Source organism: Littorina saxatilis, linkage group LG8 (genome assembly GCF_037325665.1).
Source record: "Littorina saxatilis isolate snail1 linkage group LG8, US_GU_Lsax_2.0, whole genome shotgun sequence".
Taxonomy (NCBI): Eukaryota; Metazoa; Mollusca; class Gastropoda; order Littorinimorpha; family Littorinidae; genus Littorina; species Littorina saxatilis.
Genome location: NC_090252.1, coordinates 23,041,667 through 23,060,450, shown reverse-complemented (window position 1 = coordinate 23,060,450; position 18,784 = coordinate 23,041,667). Strand labels below are relative to the sequence as shown.

At 42.2% G+C, this 18,784-nt stretch overlaps 1 protein-coding gene across 2 annotated transcripts in view; it reads right to left on the bottom strand.

The window, feature by feature from the left end:
- Window positions 1-5,035: 5,035 nt before the first annotated feature.
- Window positions 5,036-18,784, bottom strand: part of LOC138973067 (lysosomal protective protein-like) — a 31,845-nt gene continuing 18,096 nt past the window's right edge. For both annotated transcript variants that reach the window (XM_070345724.1, XM_070345723.1), the window contains exons 9-13: window positions 17,350-17,486; window positions 16,444-16,510; window positions 14,976-15,062; window positions 12,065-12,169; window positions 5,036-10,324 (exon numbers count right to left, since the gene is read on the bottom strand). In XM_070345724.1, coding sequence (XP_070201825.1) covers window positions 10,238-10,324; window positions 12,065-12,169; window positions 14,976-15,062; window positions 16,444-16,510; window positions 17,350-17,486 — 483 coding nt within the window. In that variant the 3' untranslated portion in view covers window positions 5,036-10,237. The remainder of the gene's footprint in view (window positions 10,325-12,064; window positions 12,170-14,975; window positions 15,063-16,443; window positions 16,511-17,349; window positions 17,487-18,784) is intronic.

Sequence of the window (18,784 nt, the reverse complement as noted above, 5' to 3'; positions counted from 1 at the left end):
AACAAGCGTCTTCAATTTAGCTGCCTCGACTGCAGGACATTTTCAGTAAAATACACGTAAGTACAGTATGTAGGAAAAACAGAATACTACACGGCTTGCTGTTTCGTACCAGATTTACACTCGTTGCTTTTTCAAATAGTGAACAGCTCGCTTTCGCTCGCAGTTCAATATTTTTAAAAAAAAACTCGTGTAAATCTGGTACGAAACAGCAACCCATGTAGTATTCTCTATGTATGACTGTGTACGTGAAAGTTCCTGGGTATAATATCCCCACACGGGTTAGCCGAGACTATCTGAATGTATTGGTTTGTGGTGTTGATCTTCACTAAATGTTTTTGTATCGCTTCACGCGACTTTTTCTGCTTTGTTTTAGTAAAGACCACAGACGCCAAAACGTCAACCCATTGATCTTTAAAAATACAGTGGAACCCCCCTTTTAAGACGCCCCCTCCCCCCCCCCCCCCCCCAATTTAAGACTCCCTCCTTTTTAAGACCTTGTTTCTCAGACTTTCGGTTCGTAACCTCTGTAAAATTACCCTCTTTTTAAGACTCGATTTTCTCAGAGTTTCGGAGGTCTTAAAAGGGGGGTTCCACTGTAAAAGGTCCTTACTCACAAGAGGCAAAATATTGACGGCTGATGACTGAGCTTTGGCTGTTGCTTTTACGAACAAAACAAGGAGAGGACAAAATAATTAGATGACAGATTATTTTTCATCTCTTTTTATATTGGTCGCATATGTATTTTCTAGAACCGCTCACATGTCATGAAATCGTCTGCTTTTTGTTGCAGCCTATTTTCGCATATTTATTTAACAGTTATCCAGAACTCACCAGTAATCAAGTCGTCTGCTTTTAGTTGCAGCCTATTTTCGCATATTTATTTAACAGTTTTCCAGAACTCACCAGTAGTGAAGTCGTCTGCTTTTGGTTGCAGCCAGGTAGCCAGAGTACTGTCTAAAAGACGGTTTCTGTGGCAGACCCGGCAGCATCCGTACTTCGTCTTCGTAGGGAGCTGCTATTAAAGCGGACGGCAGCAAAAACGCTACGAAAACCTCGAGCAACAAAAACTTCAGCATTGTGGTTGTTTTGTACCCTGATCTGAAAGAAAGACGAATCAAGGCGTGTACGTGTAATAACCTGAGCGTGCCTGTGTTCTTGTTCGTACTTCAGATCACGACATAACTATATCTGACCACTTGCGTAAATAATCCTGGACAGTATTGGCGTTAACCGGTAATTACCGGTATTTTACCGGTTGAAATGAGAAAATACCGGAACAAAATTGGCTGCCGGTATGACCTACCGATTGATTTTTAGAACTACCGTTTTTTCGCAGGTACAACAACAAAACCAGTACTCTGTGTTGGACTCTTACTGGTTCCAATGGCCAGCCTACCGGATTTTTCTGGACTGTGTGCATCATAAAAGTTTGCGTACCACCATCACTGATTCACTAACTAACTAACTAACTAACAAACCAAGCAACCAACAAAATAGCAAACGAATAAACAAACTAACCGAACGGCTTGTTGAATATCAGTCAAATAACGGACTTACTGACTATCTGCCTAACTGAAGTAAAACCGTATTTGTCTACACACAAAAACAATGTTGTTTACTCATACAAATTGGCATTGCCTTTTTGCCGAAGTAGGTAATTATATAAGCAACTAAGTCAGTTAATTTCTAACTAATCAGCTTACTAAAACTTGGCAAGACAAACATATCATATCAACTGAAAGAAGAATATCACTCCCACAACCTACCCTTGTCACAGAAACTATAATGTGCTGCTCAGACACTGTTGTAACCTACCTCTGTAAAAGCAGTTTTTCTGGAGAGTTTTTTTGTTTTTGTTTAACAATTGTTGGAAAAAAAAGATGCAAAGTAACGCTTATGCTTTGATTCTACGCTGAGTGTTTGACGGTTTTAGGTTTAAGAGATCTTGGCCCAGTTTTTCGCATCTTCATCATTATCTATAATGCTGATTGTTGAAAAAAGGTGATTGTCCGTCTTAAAAAGATGCAGTTTTGTGTTGTTAGCTGATAAATAACGTACCGCCTGTCATGACCCACCCCCCCCCCCCCCCCCCCCCCCCCCGCCAAAAAAAACCCCTCTTCTCCCCATTTATGAAACTACACCAAAGCCACGGTGTGTGTGTGTGTATGTGTGTGTGCTTGTGTGTGTGTGTGTGTGTGTATGTATGTGTGTGTGTGTGTGTGTATGTGTGTGTATGTGTGTGTGCATGTGTGTGTGTGTGTGTATGTGTGTGTTCGTGCGTGCGTGCGCGCGCGTGTGTGAGTGTGTGTGTGTGTGTGTGTTCGTACGTGCGTGCGCGCGCGTGTGTGAGTGTGTGTGTGTTCGTGCGTGCGCGCGCGCGCGTGCGTGAACTCCCCCTCCCCATTAATGAAACTACACCAATGTCATGGTCGGTGTGTGTGTGTGTGTATGTGAGTATGTGTGTGTGTGTGTGTGTGTGTGTGTGAGTGCGTCTGTGTGTGTGTGTCTGTGCATGTGAGTGTGTGTGTGTGTTTGTGAATGTGTGTGTGCGTTTGTGTGTGTGTGTCTTTGTCTGTCTGTGTGTGTTTATGCGTGTGTGTGTGTGTGTGTGTGTGTGTGTGTGTGTGTGTGTGCGTGCGTGTGTGTGTGCGTGCGTGTATGTGTATGAGGTGCTTACGCGCGCACGTCGACATTTTTCTAGATTTCTTTCAGAGAAAACCGACTGTAAATGTAATATTACCCGCTATTACGAGCTAGTCGTGTGACAGAGAGTTTTCTTGCACACGAGACTGTAGATGTTTCACGACGGCTTTAGCCGGAGTGAAACAGCAGCAGTCGAGTGTGCAAGAACACTCTCTGTCACACGACTAGCTCGTAATGGCGATTATGTCTCACAGCTTCAACAGAGGAGAGAACAAACACGTTTTGCGTACTCACGCTTGATAAACCTAAACACAGGAGCAGCCATTGTGGAGAGATCTACTTTTTGACGAAAGTGAACGAACAACTATGAATGACGTCTCGGTATATGTGAATGACGTCACAGTCATCGTCACAGTCTGTATCTTTTGAAGCATTCCATTCTTCATGACGTCTTTCTGTGTCTGCATCCGCGAAATGTTTGTTCTTTCCGGGGTCTTTGTCATCTATGTTCAGAACTCTGTCCTTCTAGTTTCAGACTAACAGGCCTCCTGAGCGAGCCACTTTCCAAGGGAAGCTAAACTCGCGTATGGAAACAGTACTGTAGTCTGGGATGCCGTTTTCAGTATTCTCAGCGTTGAAGAATTTGTAAAGAGAAGACACGACAACAGCAGGAGAAATAAAAGTCGTGTGTGCATTTTGGGGCTTTTGGAGGGACGATTTCGATATTGAATCCGTTCTTGCACATGCTCCAAAGCGTGTAACATACAATCTTGCACACGTTTGCTTTAGTAGTGGCAAAGAAGGAAAGCGTGTGACATACTATGATAGACTTCTCACTTGATAGGATGTAAGGCCAAAACAAAAATTAGTCTGTTTACGGTATCCCGACCGACCCTATTTTTTCGCGCGACCCTAGACTTTGTTTTGGCATTTGGGGGAGAAAAAAAAAGTCTTTGTTTTTTGGGCAAAATAACTGAACGATATGTTTTTTGGGAAGAAAAAAAAAAGAAAAAAAAATTCCCGACCTACCGACCCTAGTTTTTTTGCCTATGTTACCGTAAACAGACTTTTTTTGTGGCCTAAACAGGGTGTCGCCTGGACTTCCTTCTTTTTATTCCAACGCTTATTTCTGTTTGCTTCGAGGGTTTTTTCTTCCATCTTTACTGACAACGTCCATGTTGATTTGCTCCATCACGGATTTTTTTTTTTTTTTTTTTTTTTTTTTTTGGTGGTGTTAAAAAAAAAAGGACAACCTTGTGACAATCTTGACACATCTAACTGACACATCAGCATATTTTTTTTGTTATCAAAATTGTTACTGGCAAGATGAGTGTTCAGGTTATCTTATAAGATCATTTGGCCTAGAAATAGATGCCTGAAGTATTTTAAATTGCAGTCGTATACGAACACAACGACCTTGTCATTACTCAGATATTTCTTTGGCGTGTTGAAAAATATCGCTGGAATGTACATGTGGCCTTGTGTTTGTGTGTGTGTGTGCGTTTTATAGACAGGGCATGCAGGTGCATGTCGTGTTTGGAAGAGAGAGAGCAGGGGCGGATCAGTTCATTTTATGGGGGGGGTTTCCAAAAGTATATTGTGAAGATATGGGTGTGAAGGCGCGAAGCGCCGAGCCGACGGCGCGAAGCGCCTAGCTTGCTAGGGGGGTCCGGGGGCATGCCCCCCCGGAAAATTTTGAAAAAAAGGATGCAAAATGGTGCAAGCTGGTGCATTCTGAGGATGATCATTACCAGTTCCAGGCAGCAGATTTTGTCACTGATTAATACCCACAAAATTGAAACTCAACCCAAAAAAACACACAAAAATATTTTTATTTTTTGGCTGGGGGGGGGTTTCCGGAAACCCCAGAAACCCCCCCGTCGTCCGCCCCTGGAGAGAGAGAGAGAGAGAGAGAGAGAGAGAGAGAGAGAGAGACAGACAGACAGAGGCAGACAGAGGCAGAGACAGAGACAGAGAGAGAGACAGAGACAGAGTCAGAGAGACAGACAGACGAGACAGAGAGAGACAGACAGACGAGACAGAGAGAGACAGACAGACGAGACAGAGAGAGACAAACAGACGAGACAGAGTGAGGGAGATAGTCAATTTGTGTTTTACATACAGAGTGAATGTATGTATGTTTGTGTGCATGTGTGTGCGTGCATGTCTGAATTTGTGCATAATTATGTGCATGTGTTCCTGTACGTGCATGAGCGTGTGTGTGTGTGTTTCATGTACGTGCATGTGTCTGCATGTTTCATGTCAGTGAACACAAATGTGTCCCTGCATGTGTACATGTGTCCATGTTTCTCTCGACTTTGAGTCTGTGCACACACACAATCTCTCCCTCAAGCACTCTTTCAGTTCACTCGATGTAGTTCAAAAGAATAAATTTTCAAAACTAGAACAATCGCTTTATTAGCTGTTGTGCAATGTCAGCTGATATCAAATCTCATGTGCATATTATGGAAACGCAATACACAACACACTAACTAAATCTGGAATGACAAAGACGGTAGTAATTAATTAAATACGTCAATACTCTGAAAGACATTGAATCAAATACAATGTAGTGGTTTTTTCTCCAAAATACTCTACCCTTCCAATGCATATGTACACTGCCAATACAAAGAAAGTATATGCATGGGTGGGACTGAAAAATGTCATCAATCCTGAAGAACCTGATGAACCAACCTCAACCAAACCACACACAAAACAAGTCGCGTAAGGCGAAAATACAATATTTAGTCAAGTAGCTGTCGAACTCACAGAATGAAACGCAATGCCATTTTACTCGTAGCATCGTCAGGCCACCGCTCATGGCAAAGGCAGTGAAATTGACAAGAAGAGCGGGGTAGTAGTTGCGCTAAGAAGGATAGCACGCTTTTCTGTACCTCTCTTTGTTTTAACTTTCTGAGCGTGTTTTTAATCCAAACATATCATATCTATATGTTTTTGGAATCAGGAACCGACAAGGAATAAGATGAAAGTGTTTTTAAATTGATTTGGACAATTTAATTTTGATAATAATTTTTATATATTTAATTTTCAGAGCTTGTTTTTAATCCGAATATAACATATTTGTATGTTTTTGGAATCAGCAAATGATGGAGAATAAGATAAACGTAAATTTGGATCGTTTTATAAATTTTTATTTTTTTTTACAATTTTCCGATTTTTAATGACCAAAGTCATTAATTAATTTTTAAGCCACCAAGCTGAAATGCAATACCGAACTCCGGGCTTCGTCGAAGATTACTTGACCAAAATTTGAACCAATTTGGTTGAAAAATGAGGGCGTGACAGTGCCGCCTCAACTTTCACGAAAAGCCGGATATGACGTCATCAAAGACATTTATCAAAAAAAGGAAAAAAACGTTCGGGGATTTCATACCCAGGAACTCTCATGTCAAATTTCATAAAGATCGGTCCAGTAGTTTAGTCTGAATCGCTCTACACACACACACACACACACACACACACGCACACACGCACACACGCACACACGCACATACACCACGACCCTCGTTTCGATTCCCCCTCGATGTTAAAATATTTAGTCAAAACTTGACTAAATATAAAAAGGGGGGAAAAAAGGCCATAATTGATTCCGGATTTCCGGCATATACCGGAAGAATCCCACCCATGTTTATGTTTGCATTTCTGGCATCAAATTCATGAAAGAGAGAAGAACAAAAGAACATAGCTGTAAAACCTCCGAAAGACAACCCACGCTGCGACGACTTTCACATTTCCGACTCAGTGTGATCCTGATCGATACTATACGTAGTTAGTGATAGTGTCTATGAACAAGCCCAATCGGTCAACACACTTCAAACAGCTTAAAGAATCAAATCTGATGAGTTTCGTGACGTGGTACTAGTCGCAGATTCACATTCCGCGGTTTCGTAAGCTGGTTTACATTTGGGTGAACTTTTATTGCTGTGACTCAGGGCCCCATCGCGTTGATATGTCAGAAATCAAAACACCACAATGACAAACACATACACGCATGATTGCGCCAAGGGGAATAAGCGGAACAGGGACTGAAAGAGAAGAACAAAACAAGGGCCGTGAAAGCTCCAAAAGCAAAATGTCAGCTTATTACTCAGCTAATCTCCGAGACAAGTTCTCTTCAGATACATAGTAATCTATAGTATATCAATGCTCATACATCTACCCACACACACCACGTTTAGCACCCAGCATCTGAGACAAAGTCCCCAAAAAACTTTTTAAAATAAATGATTGGAACGTTGGCAGTCTTTGTTTACAGATTTGCTCACAAAAAAACCCATTAGGAATCATGCGTACAGTGGTACCTGTGATGGGAGGCCCCTCTGATGAAAGGACACTTGCCATCAAAGGACGCCTTCAGTTGTCCCTTGGCTTACTACATGTATCTTGGCTGAAATATACCTCACATGCCAAGCCACCCGAAATGCAGGGACACTTTTTGCTGGGCCAAAGGGTGTCCTTTCATCGCAGGTACCTCTGTAATACCAAACTAACCCATTGGAGGCTACCTCCTCTTTTGCAAGAGGACAATTATTACATATTGGGACTTCAGCGTGAAAAATTCTCTCAGAGAACATCTAAAAGACTAATTTAAGACAAGGTGTCAACAACGCACAGTCTATCACAGTAGCAGGGCTAACACACAAAAAAAGCAAAAAACCCGAAAGGCCAGCTAGGGTCCACGGCGGCAGAGCCAACGGCCCGCTAGGGGGTCTGGGGGTCGAAGCTGAGGCTTTTTTTTTTGTAACTTGCAGAGGCAAAGAACAGCCTCTTCTGGTACAAAAATGTTTGTTACCAAATTATAAAATAATACACATTTTGCCTCCATCACCCAACCAAACTAAAAGAAACTTTCAAAAACATGATTTTCTGGTTTGTAAGAGTTGTCAAAAACCGTATTTCTTGCGAGAACTGGCAAGGTGTTCGCCCTGCAGTAGAGATGCAATAATAACAGCTGAAAACGATGTGTTCCTTTATCGACACACCTGTGTAACCTTGAAGAGCGCACGGACCCAAAAAACAGTGCTGTGATTTTGTTACACGTAATAAACATCACGAACGTAAAGGTCTAAGTTTTCAAAGGAGTCGATACACTGTCAACTCCAGACTTTGACATGTGCTCCTGACCCTGAACAGTATATCAAATTACATTTACACAAACACAGAACAATAGTGGCCCTGGAGAGTTTGTCACCCAAGGGATTAACCTTCATATTGCAGTAAATTTACAAATCCATTTTGGTTATGTTTGACACTGATAAGCAGACATTATGCAATCTTCAACTACAATAATTTGTACGTCCTTCTGACAAAGCAAACAATCTGCCACAATATCTTCTGACTGACATTTACCAACACAAAAAGCACCACCGGGAAAACTATCCTATGTGATATTTCATCAGCTGTGGAACAATTGCATTTAAATTCTGCAATTGGCTGTTGCTTTGAGATTTTTGTTTGTGTTATCCTTGGATTTCAGGAGAACTTCTTGTGCATAATTTACCTGGGCTCAAATGAGAAAAATTAATTCAGTGGCAAGTCAAGGGGAAACAAATTCAATTTACATATAAAAATATAAAACAGACACAATGAAATGGTACCAGTAGCTTGCATCAAGAAAAAATGTCACAAGATGAGCACACACTTCATAAGAACATAAATAGTCACTAGGAAATAAATACAAACTAATTCAAACAAAATAACAGGGAAAAAAAGAAAACCTAAACAACCAAAGAGACAAACAATGAACATCTAACTATGCAAGGCTCACAACATTTACAGGCAAACAAACAAGAACAGTTAATGAGACTTCAGCTCATTTTGCTTGAGTTTCTTATCCCAATGGGTTCTCTCCCCTGCCCTAAAAGATCCCAAAGATCTTCAATGAAACATCCTCAAGGCTTCAGCCAAATAAGTATAGCCTCAGGAAAATTAAAAATCCTTTCTTTCTTTCTTTATTTGGTGTTTAACGTCGTTTTCAACCACGAAGGTTATATCGCGACGGGGAAAGGGGGGAGATGGGATAGAGCCACTTGTCAATTGTTTCTTGTTCACAAAAGCACTAATCAAAAAATTGCTCCAGGGGCTTGCAATATATGACCTTACTGGGAGAATGCAAGTTTCCAGTACAAAGGACTTAACATTTCTTACATACTGCTTGACTAAAATCTTTACAAACATTGACTATATTCTATACAAGAAACACTTAACAAGGGTAAAAGGAGAAACAGAATCCGTTAGTCACCTCTTACGACATGCTGGGGAGCATCGGGTAAATTCTTCCCCCTAACCCGCGGGGGGTCTGCTGTACCGTGAAAACAGCTAACTCGCAAAAATGAATGCCACAGTGGTTGACGAAGCACAGTCAATAAAAAGGTAAATTCCGTAAACCAGGACTTCAACTTACAAAAATTACACAAGCAACTAGTCACTGGAGATAAGACATATAGGAATTATCAAAAATGAATTATAAACTTACATAAAAATCATATCTTCATAGTACAAACTGTAGGAAAAAGTACAAACACACCAATCCCTGATGAGCATAAGTTAAGCGAACAATAAGTAACAAACTACAAAAGTACAAAGGAAACATGGACTCATCTGTCCCATGATGCCACATAATAAAGAACACTAGAAAATAATTTAACTTAAAAAAGTACACCTGTAAGGATAATTCGAACACATAAGTAAACTATAACTCTATAACTATAATTATATGTGGTGTAAAAATTAATTGGTATTCAGACAGAATTTTGGATTCAATGATTTTGATTGCTATATACATTATCTTTTTGGCAAAATTACAAGGGAGAGAACCTACTGTCCCAGCCTTTGTAAACTATGAAAAATTGGTTTGAGGCAGAAAAATATCAACTCATAATGAATGGACGTTATATGCAGTTCGTGTCGGGAGTAGAAGCAATATAGCCACTTTTTTCACTGAGGACATGTTTTTTATTGTTAAATTTAGAGTTCTTTTGGTTTTTTTCCGCCTGTTGTCTTTCTTATTTTGGTGTTCTTTTGGTTCAAAGTAAAAGCACGTATTTTGCAACTCAAGTAATATTCTAGGGAGAAAAAAAACCAAAAAGTACAGCTGTAAGGATAAGTCGAACACATAGGTAAACTATAACTCCCTGACAACACAAATCTGAAACAGAGAAACGAACCGCTGACATTCCAAACTCAAGATTGAATAAACAAGCAGGGACGGCCAAATCTCAACATTTTCACTCGCCAACCGGGCGAGTAACTTCAAGAAAGTCACTAGCCCGGCATAAATTTCGCTGGCCCGGTACATACCACAGTTGATCTGCAGTGATTATATGGCTTTAAAACCCGATATTACAACCAAACGGGTCGCATTTGACCAGAATTTTCATTGGCCAGCCGGACGAGTTGCCAGGCGGATTCTACTAGCCCGGTGGATTTTGTACTCGCCCCTGGCAACCGTGCGGGCGATTTGGCCATCCCTAACAAGAAAGATAAGTTCACTAAACTTTAAATTATAGACTAAACATTAATTCAACAGGGGAAAGAACAAGACAGTCCAGGGTGTATCAATCGTTGCTCAGGTTCAGTTGAAGGGCTTGTTGGAGATAAAGTTGATAAACATCTCTAGGGCTGGTCGCGGTTTGTCGGTTGGTACCATGTGACCAGCTCCCTGTACAGACAAAACAAACATTGAAGTAAACTCAGGATAGTATTTATAGTATTGTTAGCTACAAACTGTATTTAGTGTGTGTGTGTGTGTGTGTGCGTGTGCGTGTTTGTGTGTGCGTACGCTGTTGCTATTGTACATCGCCGTGAGCTCTGGTGAGAAGGGGTGATTAATAAGTGTCCATTATTATTATTCTTATTAAAAGATGCCTTGGTAATTCTCTCACTCAATTGTTTCTTCGCTTCTTCATTCTCCCTATTTTCTGAACAAGAGGGTGAAAGTCGCTCATCCGTGCAACACTTCTTCTTGTCTAGATTGTCAAGGATTGCTCACACAGTCTCCTTTTATAAGCGCTCATTATACTTTGTCATACGTTACCTGTTTTGTGAGTGGAACCCCCTTTTTTAAGACGACCTCATACCCAATTTAAGATTCTCCCTCAGGGTTTAGCCTGGGAGAAAAAGGCAATGGGACATTTGTCCCCCTCAACCAAATTCCGATGGGACATAGTCGAAGGTAAGAAGCATCTAAGAGACATGTACGCGTTTTGACCAAAGATGCAAAATAGTGCAATATGGTGCCATCTGAAAATTAGCCGCTATATCGTGTTCTCTGTGTGTCTGTGTGTGTGTGTGTGTGTGGTGTGGGTGTGTGTGTGTGACGTTCCTATCCATCAAACCCGGTTCACGGCTAGTTAACACTCAGTAAAAACTGGGTTCATTTGAAAACTCGGTTCCTGAATCAGGGACCCACTTTTTTTAAGCATGAGAAAGAGTGAAAATAAAAAAATAAAATAAAAAAAAATAAAAAAAACGTCTTTTTTGACGGAAAGAATGTCATAACAATGTTCAAAATGACATTCTTTCCGTCCTCTATAGGCGACGAAATAGGTCAAATTTTGTGCCTTTTTTAGTGTAAAATTCGTCGATCCCGGACCGAGTACTGCACTCAGTGCCGTTGTAGTGCAAGTGCACTACAAAGGCACTGCGCCCAGTGCCGTTGTAGTGCAAGTGCACTACAAACGCACTATCCGTCGTGTGATGTGTGGACCCCAGTTTGGCGGAAAGGAACGTATGTATGTGCGTGCGTGTGTGTGTGTGTGTGTGTGTGTGTGTATGTGTATGTGTATGTGTATGAGTATGTGTGTGTGTGTGTGTGTGTGGTGTGTGGTGTGTGTGTGTGTGTGTGTGTGTGTGTGTGTGATCCGATGTAAAGTGTACATTTGGTGGCGCAGTGGTATGTAATCTCAATGCGCCCTTTGACGCACTGAAGGGAATTGTGATGGGATATTTTAGGATTTAATGTGCCAATGGCGCAGGGCGCACTTGTAAATGAAACCCTGCTCCCTTCTATATCACACCTTGCTTTTAAAGTTATTTTGTTCATAATGTTGTAAATTAACCTCAGTTAAACGACTCCCTCTATTGCCTCCGATTTTGGGAGGTTCCAAAAGGGGGGGGGGGGGTTCCACTGTCTTTGTTCATTCGTAACGGCACTCTCCAGAACTTTCGGGGCAAAATCAATCAAGTAAGACATAAGATTGTATTACAACCACTGTGGAGTACACAGGAATGTTGCTTGGCTTGAATTCATTCAAAACATATATTAATACATTCAAACACAACAACCAAACAGAGTGCTCACAACGAACTGCGTAAACACACACACACACACACACACACACACACACACACACACACACACACACACAACCACTCTACATTAAACCGCGGATATACTTACCCTGACAGTGACGTAAGTCAGTCCCTCAAACGCCTTGACAAATCCGGCCACCTGAGTGGTTTGAGACTCATCCTTGTATTTCCACTCCCCGCGCGGTTTGACAGTCTGCAATGAATCAGAACCAGACTGCACAGACTCATCAGAATATGCTTTTTTTGTGTGCTTAGCTTACATACTTTTTGACAAGAAAAAAAACCGAGGAGAAAAAAAGAGAAAAAAAAGAAACGCTTCACCCCTTGAGTCTACATGCATGCTACATTCATTAATTTTGGACTGTGAAAATACAGTTGAAGGGACTCAAAATCACTGACAGGTAATCCTTCTAAAGTTAAAGTCACACGGGCGATTCAATCGTTAAGATTCAATCGTTAAGATTCAATCGCGCGATTCGATCTTGAGCCGATCGCAGATCACATCGTAGGCCATTGACCCATCACACGATGAACAATTGACGAACGATTGACAAATGATTGACGAATGATAACTCCACACAAGCGGGGCGGAAGCGACGTGTCACAGTGAACACGGCAAACTCGCTGTGTGAGAGCCGACGCGAATGTTCGAACATCGCTCTACCTTCCTGAAAAATACCTTTCAGCATTATGCCTTTGCGAGAAAGTTAGTTCCCAGACAGTTGCAGTTAATGGCTGTACACGCCTAAAACGTCTCCTTTATATCTGAGTAAGAAACTGTTCTTCCAAAAAGTTTTGAATCGACGAAGAGACGCTGTCCGCCACTGTCCGCCATTTTTTCAAGTCACGGCGTGAAGGCCGCAACGACGCGTTCTGATTGGCTCTGCGCTGCGCTACGCTGCGATTGCCCTACGACTGGCTCGCAGGAATAGAACAAGTTCTAAAGCTCAAACCTACGAGGGAATCTCATGAGACTGAGTCGTAGCTTTGTCTTAGCTATTTTCTAAGACTCAGTCGCCCGTGTGACAGGGTAAATCTCACGATTGAATCGCGCATGTGACTGCCCCTTAAGAGGGCAGACAGTAACCCTGGTTGGCCAGTAGTCTAGGGAAGACAACTCTGCATGACCACAATCTGTGAATGAGGTCCACCTTGAAACCTCTTGCTGAAGATGACATTGAGTGTAGTCAGGACACGATGGGGAATGAATGCATCTGCATCTACAAATGATTGAAAAGAGCGCAGTTGCGTAGTGGTAACACGTCGGCCTCCTAATCGGAAGGTCGTGAGTTTCGAATCCCGGTCGCTGCCGCCTGGTGGGTAAGAGTGGAGATTTTTCCGATCTCCCAGGTCAACTTATGTGCAGACCTGCTAGTGACTTAACCCCCTTCGTGTGTACACGCAAGCACAAGACCAAGTGGGCACGGAAAAGATCCTGTAATCCATGTCGGAGTTCGGTGGGTTATGGAAACACGAAAATACCCAGCATGCCTACTCAACGAAAGCAGAGTGAGCTGACTATGCTCTCAGAGTATAGTTTGGGGAACGCAAATGGGCAAACGAGCTCACGCATAACCAGACAATTCTGGAACGCTGAAGAAGAAGAAAAAGATTGAAAAGGAAGGACAACCGAGAGAAACAACACAAGAGAGTAAGAAAAATAAAGTAAAGCAAAATTAAAAATAAATTTAAAAAAACGGACGATTACCGTACTTTCCGGGTGACAAGGCGCTTCGTTATCTAAGACGCACCCCCTTCTTTTTAAAACAATTTGTAATCCAGTCACCCATTGGACGCAGGGGGCCGATAGGGCGCACCAAAATTGAAAAAGTATACCGGTAGTCGAAGAATGAAAATAAGCCCGCGAGATCAAAGCCAGGTCCATTGTTTATAGACACGACCTTCTTCCCAGGGGTCAATGACCCAGTTTTTGCCATGAGGTGGTTCCTGTCATATCTGAGAGAGGAAACACTTCCTGCTTCGGGGTCAGTGACCGAGTTTAACAGAGTCGAACTCTGTGTGTGGGGGAGATCAAAGACATTGTGATAGCTGGGTGGCCTTGTTTATAGACACGACCTTCTTCCCAGGGGTCAATGACCCAGTTTTTGCCATGAGAGGTGGTTCCCCTGTCATATCTGAGAGAGGAAATACTTCCTGCACCCGGTCAGTGACCGGTCAGTGACCGAGTTTAACAGAGTGGAAATAATTATGTGTGCTCTGTGGCCAGATCAAAGGCAGGCATTGTGATAGCTGGGTGGCTTGAGAGCTCGAGGAAACTTGGCCAGGGCAGTACCTAGTTGCTGAAACATGCATTATCACAAGTTGTTTGACTGGTACTCAGACGGTCTCTTTGATTTTTTTCGTATTTCATACACGGATTAGGCGCTTCGTTATACAAGACGCAGTGGTCGAACTCGAGGAAAAGTCGCGCCTTATGACCCGGAAAGTACGGTAATCAGCAAGACGCCCATCAAGGCAGCATTTGTTCACATGCTCACTTCTTATGTCCAATAACTAAGGCTGATGGGGTCTATGTCGACCAAAAGAGTGGGATTCCCTGTAGGTGGAGTTCCTGGAGGGGGATTCGCTGTATACAGGGAATACCACAAGATTTAGTTCCTGTAGCGTGTCGCTGATATCGCTGATATCGCTGAAAGTCACGTGATGCTTGGCGACATCGGTAGAATTTGATGTTTTTCAATCTTTTTTGATAATTTCTTAGAAATTCGAGTATGGTTTGCAAGTTTTATTGAAAAACTCGACCCTGTGGTATTCCCTGTATACAGGGAATCCCCCTCCAGGAACTCCACCTACAGGGAATCCCACTCTTTTGGTCGACATAGACCCCATCAGCATAACACAATGGTACTTCAACATCCACGACAAATACTGCACTGTTGATAAATACAGATTTCGTACACATTCACATTTCTACTATTTCTATTCGATGTGAGCAGAGAAATCTTCACTCAGCATAACAACCATCAAGTCATACTTACAGGCAACATCAGACGATCCACAAACCACTCATCACCAAGGAAATTACAGGCCATGTCGATGTCACCGTTGTACACCAACACACGCACCTGAATCAGCAAAACATAAAATAAAAATGTAAGAAACAATGTTAGAACTCAGTCAGAAAATCAAGATTCTGTTGATTCAAATATATACAAAATGTACATACACCCTACATACAATGTGTCTGGAAACACCTCCGCGCAGAGGTGTTTTGCAGCCAGCGCAGCAAAGATAAAGAGGGAAAATTGTCTTGGCTCGCGTGGCAGCTGAAGCACTATGTCTCTATACTGCATACTTCTCTTTTGATTTGTTTGTTTGTTTGCTTAACGCCCAGCCGACCAGGAAGGGCCATACCAGGGCGGTGCTGCTTTGACATATAACGTGCGCCACACACAAGACAGAAGTCTCAGCACAGGCTTCATGTCTCACCCAGTCACATTATTCTGACACCGGACCAACCAGTCCTAGCACTAACCCCATAATGCCAGACGCCAGGCGGAGCAGCCACTAGATTGCCAATTTTAAAGTCTTAGGTATGACCCGGCCGGGGTTCGAACCCACGACCTCCCGATCACGGGGTGGACGCCTTACCACTAGGCCAACCGTGCCGGTTTTCTCTTTTGATTTTGTTATGCAAATTTAGTGGTGGTTTCAAGTCGTACAAAAATATTCAAAGCAAAATTCCAACCTGCTGTCCTCCATGAGGTAACCTTTGATTCTGAGTTTGTCAGATGACACAATATTTAATTCAAAATTTTTTTTAAACATTCTCCTGAAGCCAATGGCATGTTACGAACAGCCGCAACTGACAGTGAACTACAAATTTATCATACACCCAATTCAGAATACTAACAATGTGCCCTCACAGCTTTGATCCAACACAATTTTGATTTAGTTAGGACTTGTTTAAGAGTATTTAAAACATGAAATATGACGCACACTAGCATAATTCTTCAAACGAAAGGACAAATTAGGCACACACACACACAAAAACCATGTGTTCGCACTGACACACGACCGCAATAACTTATTGTTCAAGAACTGACCGACGGGCATAATGGCTTAGTGGTAAGATGCCGGCTTCCAAAGCGGAAGGTCGCGGGTTCGAATCCCGGCCGCACCTGGTGGAGATTTGTCCGATCTCCCAGGTCAACTTATGTGCAAGACCTGCTAATACCTTAACTCCCTTCGTGTGTACACGCAAGCACAAGACCAAGTGCGCACAGAAAAGATCCTGTAATCCATGTCAAAGTTCGGTGGGTTATACAAACACGAAAATACCCAGCCTTCTTCCTCCGAAAGCGGCGTATGGCTGCCAAAATGGCAGGGTAAAAATGGTCATACACGTAATTATCCACTCGTGCAAAAACACTTGTGTACATGGGAGTTTCAGCCCACGAACGCAGAAGAATAGAAGAACTAACCAAACCAAGACAGTTTACTTACCCCTTTGCCGAGAACTTTCTTGTACTGAGCACTCATTTCGGTGTACACTCTGTGGTAGTCAATGTTGCTGAAACAAACATAATTTATGGATACTTGTACTTCAAAACTCAAAAATGAGTAAGTTTATGACACGTTTAATTATAGACAAAAGCATGTCGAACTCGCAACCTCTCGCTTCCGAGGCAAGTGCGCTTACCACACGGCCACCCAGACCACTTATGGCAGAATGCCCAAGATCTTTTACATGTCACTGTTAGGACACTGAGGTGGGTCATGGATACTGTCTCTGCGTCTGCAAATAAAGTTGACCGGTGTCCATCCCAGCCCGGATTCCCACCCCTTTTCTTAGGATCACAAGTCCACTGCTCTACCAACTGAGTTATATACGAGACAAAGGCCTAGCAACTAAAACAGAGTTAAAAAACAAAGGATTACTGACACAAGACGATTATACATTTTCACTTCTGGAAGCTTCATCAGGAAAAGAACACAAAAGACAACAAAAAACAGACGCAACACGGAACGAACAGGGTTTGAAAGAAAATGGAGGGAAAACACGCAAAAAGGGGAAGGAACTCTAGGAACGGAAATGAATGAAAGGGGAGAGAAGTGGTTGGATGATGTCAAGGGCACAGGCATACAGACTAAACGTAATCCACACTCATAAACGGGGGGGGGGGGGGAGAAAGGGGAAGAAAAAAAAAATTAAAAAGAGGAAAAAAACACGCACACACACACAACACACACAACACACACACACAGTTTAACTGATTGTGATATTCACATGCACGCACGCACACATACACTCAGACAAATATTAACAGTTTTAAACCAAGGGCTTGACAATTAAGGGGGGGTTAAAAAGGGAGGTTCCATTGTTCTAATCAATGAGCACAAACTTCTCACGCGCAAGGTGCCCATTCAGGCAGGTGAGCAGGAATGTGCAGTGCTGTGCGGACGTCTTTGGAGTTCATGTACTTGATGTAACCGTCAGCCTTGATGCAGGGAGGGGTCACCGACACACGGCCCAGCTTCTTGATAAACTGTCAACAGTCAAAGCAAGTCGCATGAAGCAAGATTAATACATTTAGTCAATCTGTCCAACTCTTAGAATGATAATGAATGCACTGCATTTCACGAAGACGGAAAGCGTCGACACAATTTATGCACGTGGAAAACATGATCGCTCGAAGTGACAAGCCAGTATAGCTCAGTAGAGTACAGCGCGAAAGTGCGCTTTTCTGTATTCTTTTTATTTTTTTGAGCTTGTTTTTGGAATAAGGCACAACAAAAAAAATAGGTCTGTTTACGGTAACATAGGGTGAAAAAATAGGGTCGGTAGGTCGGCTTTTTTTTTTCTTTTTTTTTCTCCCCTCTCTATGATGTTTCACAGTTCATTTCTTCTCATCAATCCCTGTTTTTGCCTGTTGAAAAACGTTAATGATACTAAAACTCGCTGGATAGGTACTGATAATTTTCACCCCATCCTTTTCATGACAACATTTATCAAGCTTTACAGCTAGCGGGTGGCGAACACCACTGCGTGCATCCATTTTGAAAGGAAGTAACACGAGTGACGACCCTTTACTCCTAACAGTACTTTGAGCTTACCTCCCTTCTGTGGTCTGCTGTTTGAGTGCAAACAGCTCTATTTTGGATGCGGGTTTTTTTTTTTTTTCATTTTTTCTCAGACGATCCAAAAAAAGATTAGGGTCGGGCCTAAAAACTAGGGTCGGTCGGGTTACCGTAAACAGACATTTTTTTTTTGGCCTAAGGAAATTCTTTATTATCCCAAGAGTCGTGCTATGCAGGTGTGTGCATGTTTAAGTGTATATTAGCAGCTAAGTGCACTTTCTAGCAGAATGACTCAGCCCATGACGGACAATTTTGCCAAAGAAAATAATTCCAAGCAACATCTCTGGAATACAATTTTTTTGTGCTTCAATTCTCTCCATAACTGCAGATTACATCCTGAAAAAAGCATACCTGCAACAGTTGTTTTACTCCTGTCTTTTAGCTGCACTCAATGCCTTCTATAGCGTCGAATATTGCCCTCTCAAGATCCCATAATTATGCAGTTCCTGGAATGCCCTGAAACGCTGCTACACACAGTGCTCCCTATGACGCATATCTGTTTTTGTTTCTACTGGTTTCCTGCCAGGTTTGAGCATTAATCGTTTATCATTTTGAAAAACTCGCAGTGTTTCTAAGCTACATTTTTTTTAAAGTTTGAAATTGACGGAGTTACTTCCCATGTCACAGGAGCTAAAGGGTTGCCCACAGCACGATACAGTAGGAAACAAAATTGCTTAGAATTGGGAAAAAATGCTCAGCTGATCAT